We start from the raw sequence: 8,506 nt of genomic DNA on the forward strand, positions 1-8,506 counted from the left end.
TCGACTAGAGTCGCCATTGTGTATTCAAAACTGTAATAAAAAATAATTTTTGTAGAAAAACACAATTAAAAACGATGCCTATATGGTTTCATGTATTTTCTGCAGCAACTAAGATCTGCCAACAACAAACAAAACAGTCTTCGAGAAAGGTTAGTGTGGAGGACATGGTCAAGAACTAAACCTCTCAAGGCATTGTCATGGGAATAGTGCACTGTTCAGCTGTACTAGTACACATACTACTAGTAGACATACTAGTACAGTAGTAGTCGTGCAATGCTATGAAACAGTATATCCGGGCATACCGGCGGTATATTGTGCTTTGTGTGCGTCCTGCAGGGGAGCTGTGAACATAAAATATGATATTTTTACACCTACTAGATTACGCTCGCACATGTGTGTGTGTGTGTGTGTGTGTGTGTGTGTGTGTGTGTGTGTGTGTGTGTGTGTGTGTGGTGTGTGTTTGGAGGGGGGGGGGGGGGGCATGATAAAGCTTCAACTCAGTTGCAGAATAAGTATGACATGCAGAAGGGGCCGGCATCTTGACTGGCACTTGTTCTCTGTTTTGTAAGCACGCACTAGGATAAAAGGCATCATTAGAAGTCATGGTCGGTTTCAATCGCTCAATGGCACACTACGCCGCACACTGGGTAAAATCTGTCGATGTGTGCCAGCTTTTTGTGAGGACATCAGACCAGCGATGGCTGTTGCGGTGGCTGTGGCTGTTCTCGATTAGCCCAGATAGCCAGTGCGACTTAGCATACTGCCACCGTGTGATGACTGACCAGGCCTGCAGTGTTCGGGTTAGTATCACCAGGCTATATATCAGGCCAACGCAACATCACTTGTGAAATCGTCTAGTCCACTGTCTAGGTCAGCCAGTACCTTGTCGATCTGTGAGACAAGTGTGGCCGATGCACTGTTTAAGTCTGATGTGGACGTGCCGGCAGGAGCTGACAGGGACACATCGTTAGCATCTTTCGGAGGATTGGGAGCCGGGGCTCTGGGCGCTACAGGCGGTGCTGCATGCGGCTTGGGCGGGGGTGCACGTAACACCACGTCTTCATGAGTTTGGTTGACGTAGGTGAGGTTACTGCTGTCACGCGGACCGCCGCCGCGACTGGACTCAAATGTACTTTTGATACGAGTGACTTGATGCTCGTTGGCCAGATCTATATTGCTGTTCTTGCGTGGTGCAGGAAGACTATTGGCGTGGAGAGCTTGCTGATCAACAGCGTTGTTGAATTTATCAGCTACATGCGTAACAGCAGGCACTGCTCCATCAGTGGCGTCGCTATTGTTAGGAGTGACGTTCTCTTCAGCATTGCCGGCGGGCTTGTCCTTCTCCTGTTGGTCCAGCTGATGTAGGTTCAGCTCACTGGAGGCAGCCATGGTGATAGCAGCAGCCACCTGGTCGTTGGCTTGGCTGGCGCTGAGGGCACGCTGTACAGTGCTCATACGCCGCACTGCGTGGCTGTCGAATACGGTGCCGTTGGGAGCAGTCACCGTGATGTCGATCTCTGAAGAGAAGCTGGCTTCGTCCTCCTCCGGTACTTCGCCTTGCATGCGCTTGATGAAGCGGCCTAACACCTGCGGCACAGCCCACAAACATAACATAGAGAAAGAAAGAGAGAGAGAGAGAGAGAGAGAGAGAGAGAGAGAGAGAGAGAGAGAGAGAGAGAGAGAGAGAGGAGAGGGAGAGGGAGAGGGAGAGGGAGAGGGAGGGAGAGAGAGAGAGGAGAGAGAGAGAGAGAGAGAGAGAGAGAGAGAGAGAGAGAGAGAGAGAGAGAGAGAGAGAGAGAGAGAGAGAGAGAGAGAGAGAGAGAGAGAGAGAGAGAGTCAGACCGAGCACAGCCAGCCACGACATCGTCTGATGGCATGATCACAGATCAAAGAAGTAGTCCCTGAGTTATACTGGTACTTCGTTTGGATGTGATCTGTATGTTGACTGTAGCATGTAGTACATGTAGTCTGTACAGCCCTCAGCATGGATAGTAGTCTGTACAGCCTTCAGCATGGATAGTAGTCTGTTGGAATTTGTCAGTCATTGCTCACCCACTGGATGTGTACACAGGGTTCAAGTGGCCAACATTTCAACAGGTGACTCGGAGGCATAGACCAGCAGATTCCCTACAGTATAAGTATACAAGCATCCGCGCACAGCCAGTAACGGAGCGAGATGATCTTAGCACATGCAAGCGCTGATACAGCAGACAGTCAGCATACAAATAACATGGACAGTCAGCATACAAATAACATAGACAGTTCACAAGCTGTTGCTTACCCTATACACGAACAGATACTGTCCCTGGTTTTGCACCAGACCGCCTCGGTCCTCTCGCGCCGTGGCCACAATCTTCAGGACGTCGCACGTTCCACTCGTGAGCAGTTCTTGCATGGCGGTGTCCACAGTGATGAAGGCACCCGTGCGGCCTATTCCAGCACTGTGGCATAGTGTACAATCGAGTACAATCATGCACATGTTAAATAAAGGGTAAGAGGCAGCATTTGGCACTGAACAGATTTATCACCAACTACCATACCCTAACTGCGCTCGGCAGCGGCGCTCTCCAGCGGCGCTCTCCAGCGCTGTGTGAAGGAACTGAGTACCAACAGATGTGTCGCTTTCCTGATAATGGTGTGCTGTGGCAACGTGCCGAGGCTGGCTGGAGAGCGCAGTTGTGATGCGGTGGTTGATGATACATGTCCATGTATTATGCAGTTAGCGTACAGTAACAACAGATGATACCCATTGAATACTTCACACTCCCCACTCCTACCATTACCATTCCTACTGCAGTAAAACAAAAGTTACCCCGCAGAGTGCTGTGACTTGTAGAGAGTGGGCGGAATGAGTACTGAGTACCCGGCCGGGTGGCAATCCATACACACCGTATGCTAGTTTGTACGGCAAAACCAGCACAAGTAAACCACTGCGCTGCAGCTTTACAACTCCTTACAAAGCATCTCAAATCATCCCGGATGTAGTGGCACAACCTCTATAGGTTACAACCTAGAAGCAAGCAACAATAACAACACCCATGCCTGGCCTAGCCCTTTAGCAGTTAACATTATAGTCAATGTTGTTTGTACATGTATTGTCATGCATGAAGCTACATGTATGGACGCTTCTCACAGGCTGAATATCTGGAAAAAAAACCCGTCGGAGAAGCATAGTTCTTGTAATATGGCTGCCTGTAGCCAACCCTGCACTGGTTACGGCTAATGTGAGGTGTGAGAAAGAACTAACCTGCAGTGGACCACGGTGGGTGCCTTTGACCAGCGCATGGCTGGAGAGACAGCGCGTACAAATGTCAGCATGTCGGGCTCGTTCGGGACCCCGTGGTCGGGCCAAGAAGAGAAGAAGTAATGTTTGACTTCGTGCGTTGTGTTGCTCTGCAGCAGCACACAGTGGACAATTGGGATACATGTGCACCAAGGCAGTTAGCTACCGGCAGCTCAAACACAACTGCTCGAGCAATGCAGATTGCATCACAAACACCCGGAGAGATTATAGAGTGCTCGGACTGCGCCACTATCTGCCATCCTCCAGTGACCCTGCTAGCTCAGCGGCCTTGCAAACCCACCCGGCTGAGCAAGCAAGCAACAACGACAACCACACCACCGCCGCCACCACCACCACCACCACCAACAGTAGCTGCTGTAGATGACTCAGAAAGAACTATTTGCATAGTGATAACGCGAAAGTGCGTCTGTAACACTCAGTAGCAGACTTGTACTGTAGTTGCATCTCACCTTGGAATGGAATATGGTCAGGGTGGTGAGAGTGTAGACGTCCAACACATCTGTAGACTGGCATGTTATCAGCAAGTCATTTATCACCATTGTCTGCCCACCTTCCTGTGGCCAGTAGCTGCTACACTTGTTCTGCAATACACACACACACACACACACGCACACACACACACACACACACACACACACACACACCATGACGCACGCACGCGCACACGCACACAGACATACACACACACACATACACACATATACATACAAACAGACACAGACACAGGCACAGAAAGACAGACACACATTCATTTCATGCACACAAGTGGCCCTCGTTGGTAGACCATAATTATAGATATCCATCAAAGAAGGAAATACTACCAGTCTTGGCAACAGTAGTCTAGATGGGATGCACACAGCTGTAGGAGCTCATGCTGAGAATTGTAGCATTCACTGACAGTTTAACTTGCTAGAGAAGACACCCGCATATATACACATGTACATCACACACAAAACCGGCCAACGTGTATCATAGCCGCTCGTGTAAGTTCTTCTTTTTCCAGGTAGATGTACAGCAGGAAGGTTTGCTCTGAGCTCCACTCAGTGACTCAGTCGGAAACCGCATACCAAGGTCAGCCACAGCTATACCGTGCTCCAACCCCAGCGCCGGAGACACCGTCCCACCAACTTACCTTTCCATTCTCCACCAGTCCAGTCAGCATCACGATGACTGACACGTCGTATTTCCAAACCATGCGCCAGAAGTCACCCATGGTGCCCATCAGCGGTCCCTGTGTGGCAATGTACTTGCGAGGAGCTTGGCCGTAACCCTATCAGACAGCCAACAACAACAGAATGGTTTCATATGTCAAACCAACGCAATAGATGCGGATATACACGACTATAGTACTGTAGCAGGTATCGCAAGCCTTACCACTCATAATCAGTTCCACAATCATTCACTCATTCACTGGGCCAAGGGCCGCTATAGGTATAAGTAAGCTTGCAAACAGATGCTCCGAGAACATCATGATAGATATGCTCAAGTCAGTCAGCGGCCATGGTTATGCTCCATGTCCTGCACAGGATACTGCCGGGTCACCGACCTACGGACTCAAGTACTCCCAGTAGGTCAGCCTCCCGCTAGAAGTTTGTAATGGGTAGTGTAGTCAACGATGCAGTGCCAGGAAACACTGTACCATGGGGCCCAGAAGAGAATCACTGTGACTCATGCGGTGTACTCGGATGCACACCCGGCCGGTGCCGCTGAGCCAGCCACAGCTTCATCTCGGTCACCCGGTCACTGTGGCCCGGCGGTTTGCCAGTCTAACACACTATGTGTGCAGTGTGCAGTCACGCTGAGCCTGCTATCAGCCATGCAGCAGACTGTGTACAGATTTGAAGCTGTACATTGTACTGTTGAGGCAACAAACTCGTGAAAAAATACAATAAAAAAGATAAAAAATACTGAGTTGGCATGGTGACACCGCATGCCTGTACTTACGCGCACAAAGTTTGCGTTGATGAAGTCACTGTGCGGTTCGCTGTAGAGCAGCGGCAATGGCACACGGGTGTGTGCGTTGGGCAGAACGTTGCGGAACCTGTTCTTGTAGAGAACACCGGGCGGGATGTCCGACTCCGGGGCCATGTTCAGCGGAATTGTCTGCAGCAACGTCACCATGGTAACATTCAAAGCACAGCAGAACCAGACATGGACTGAGAATGGCTCATTAGACCGAGGCTAGTGAATGGCATGCAACCAGCTGAGTGGTCATGTCAATAGTGTTGTCAAACTATACGCCGCAACACACACACACACACACACACACACACACACACACACACACACACACACACACACACACACATGAGTATTGCTTAGCAATCAGAAACAGCTGGTAAGTACATACAGTGTACATGAGACCTGCAACTCACCCTGAACTCGTCAAGAACGGTTTCATAGTTGTCCGAGAAGATCACCAACGCAGGGCCGTGAAGAGGATTGCTCAGGATCTGATCAACACAGGCACATCACCAGCATAGATCACAGGCACATCACCAGCATAGATCACAGGCACATCACCAGCATAGATCACAGGCACATCACCAGCATAGATCACAGGCACATCACCAGCATAGACATGCACACTGACAGTGAGACGTGATTTCTATTTATTTGAAGTAAGGCCACACCAAGTTATTTCATTGCCGAGTTTCTCGTCACCTGAAAATCTCAAAAGGAACGCGGGCGGGCGGAAAAAAAACAAAATAGGGTTTGAAAAACAAAAACTGCTATTTACACTACAAAGGCCCAATTTATGACCTAAAATCAGACTATACACCACGCGTGACAGTCAATTGCAACATACAGCCAGAAAACCAGGCTCCTGCACCGGCCTCTGGTGAGGAAGTCCAGTGTTGCATGTTATTTAAATAGGAAAGAAAGCAAACCAAAGTTATTATACAAGGGGTGGTACTTGAACTACCGGTATGCGTACATACACGGTGCAAAAGTCGTCCTTCGGTTCGTGCACTAGCACTGCACTCCAGATTTGACGCCGCGCGTACTTTTACAACGCCTTTTTATGCGTGTTTACCGGGACGCGAGATTTTTTTTGGTCCAATCCTCAAGAAAGGTACGCGCGCGGTGACGAGAAACAATGAAAAAACTTGGTGTGGCCTAAGCCATGTTTCTTGTAGTAACTAGTAAGTGGGCATCGACGGATTGCTCTACCTTTTCTCTCTTTCCCTTTCTGATGATTCACAGTTATTTTGTTTTCTGTATGACCCTCTTTAATGTTGTACATTGTACAAGTCAATCAATGCTTCCCATCTGACACCCACTGACTCACACCCACTGACACCCACTGACTCACACCCACTGACACCCACTGACTCACACTGACTCACACTGACACCCACTGACACCCACTGACACCCACTGACTCACACTGACACCCACTGACTCACACGGCACCGCACTCGCTCACCTCCAGTTCTTCGGGCAGCTCGCGCACTGTCATGGAGTTTCTATCACTGCCTTCTGTGCTGGCTGGATTCGGCACCACCACCACCGCCACTGCCGCCGCTGCTGTTGATGTCTCTGCCTGTTCCGTCTTATCCAGCTCAACACCAATAGCCGTGCCACCAGTGACGACCGGGTCCATTTCCATGCCGGGTGAGGGAAGAGCAGATGATGACGACGATGACGAGGACTGGCGGGAACGGAATCGCTCGATGACCGATGGTTTTCTCGTAAACGTCTCCACCGTTCCAACTTTCGGCTCCTCAGCCGCAGCTCGCTGTTCCTTTTTGCGCTGTTCCTACAGACAATAGAAGTGAACCAGATTTATACACACCTGTATTGTTAGAGAGTCTGTTGCTTCCTCGTCGCTAGTATTAGTCTAGAGTCTACACACCAGCATTTTGTAAGTCAGTTGAGATGGGCAGTGTGTTGGCGAATCAACATGATCAGCTGGCATCTGCACTTGAACTGTTCTTGGCCAATCCGGCTGTACAGACCTTCAGAAGAATACAATCTGATGTATCTAAGGTGGTCTTATCATGTGTCTCATTTGGTGTAAGAGCATAAGACTGGTTGTTTCTCTCCCTTATCCCACCTCCATCAGTGACTTATCGCCAGGCATGGATCTCGATAGAGAATCAAATTTCGGAATACAACTTAGCAGTACTCCACGCAGGAGTTCTTTGTCAGTAAATTCTGCTACAAGTACACGAAGCCTACTTCAGTATACTCTATAGTGTTATGTACATGTATCAGCAGCAGCAGGACCAGAACTGATAATTATACCTAGTGCTGCTGTAACACACTAGCATACTGACACACTGGCAAGACACAACTGAGATGTCCTATATCACATGCAGTACGTACCCTGCGCCGTATCAAACACAGCAGTATGATCAGCAGTAGTAGCAGAAGCAAGGGAATGATAATGGCAAGAACCCACAGTGGAAAGTCATCACCAGTTTCCTTCACCTAATACCAGCACAGGGCAGACAAATAGATGATATCGGCGCATGTCACGTCATTACAAGTCATCTGCATGGCTAAGCCTATGCCGATACTGAAATGAGAAGTTCAGCAAAAGCTGCTCGCACAGTCTGATTACATTGACGTGCTGTTGTGAACATGCTTAGCCTGGCAAAACTAGACAGCTATGTCTTCCAAGTAGCATATACACCGCCAAACGTATGAATACACGATAATTATGGTATTGTTCTTTTTCTCGGAGTTGGAGAAGTGAAGAGTTATTCATAAAAGCATTGTCACAGTCTTAATTTTTTCACCTGTTGTTCTGTCGGATGAATGGTTTACAAACTGTTGTACACACAACTCAATGCATTGCGTTCAACTGTTGATGATAAGTATGATTGTAGTGCTGGACAATCCATGCACTTACAGCTTCTGCATTGTCCGACATAGTAATGATGTCATGGTTGTGGCATAGCACAAGAAGATGACATCATCGTTAGGTGTAGTGTAGGCACAGAGCAAAAAAGAAATGCCAGAAAGCACACACAGGCATACCAATGTTATGTTGGACAAGAGTATGAAGTCAGATGTGAAGTAAGGCAGAGGAGAACTTGGCACACTACCTTCCTGTGACATTCTCCAGCAAGAGGTGCCATGCATGGCATGGATAACGGCCATCCATACTATAATGCATGGCATGGATAACGGCCATCCATACTATAATGCATGGCATGGATAACGGCCATCCATACTATAATGCATGGCATG

At 48.8% G+C, this 8,506-nt stretch overlaps 1 protein-coding gene across 1 annotated transcript; it reads right to left on the bottom strand.

Annotated features, from left to right (window-relative positions):
• LOC135813814 (tyrosine-protein phosphatase non-receptor type 1-like) lies at positions 1–8,257 on the bottom strand. Its single transcript, XM_065326824.1, has 10 exons — positions 8,166–8,257; positions 7,637–7,741; positions 6,735–7,067; positions 5,680–5,757; positions 5,249–5,407; positions 4,437–4,574; positions 3,754–3,885; positions 3,248–3,393; positions 2,282–2,441; positions 1–1,587 (listed from the first exon to the last, which is right to left on the bottom strand). The coding sequence occupies exons 1-10, from the start codon at positions 8,184–8,186 to the stop codon at positions 823–825; spliced, it is 2,037 nt and encodes a 678-aa protein (XP_065182896.1). The 5' UTR covers positions 8,187–8,257; the 3' UTR covers positions 1–822.
• Positions 8,258–8,506: the final 249 nt, after the last annotated feature.

Source organism: Sycon ciliatum, chromosome 4 (genome assembly GCF_964019385.1).
Source record: "Sycon ciliatum chromosome 4, ocSycCili1.1, whole genome shotgun sequence".
NCBI classification, from domain to species: domain Eukaryota; kingdom Metazoa; phylum Porifera; class Calcarea; order Leucosolenida; family Sycettidae; genus Sycon; species Sycon ciliatum.

Excerpts from the sequence above, each read along its gene's own strand:
- LOC135813814 (XM_065326824.1), bottom strand. The coding sequence starts at position 8,186 with ATGTCGGACAATGCAGAAGCT. Across the intron at positions 5,758-6,734 it reads AGCTGCCCGAAGAACTGGAG|ATCCTGAGCAATCCTCTTCA; the intron begins GTGAGCGAGTGC and ends TGTGTTGATCAG. Across the intron at positions 4,575-5,248 it reads TCAACGCAAACTTTGTGCGC|GGTTACGGCCAAGCTCCTCG; the intron begins GTAAGTACAGGC and ends GCTGTCTGATAG.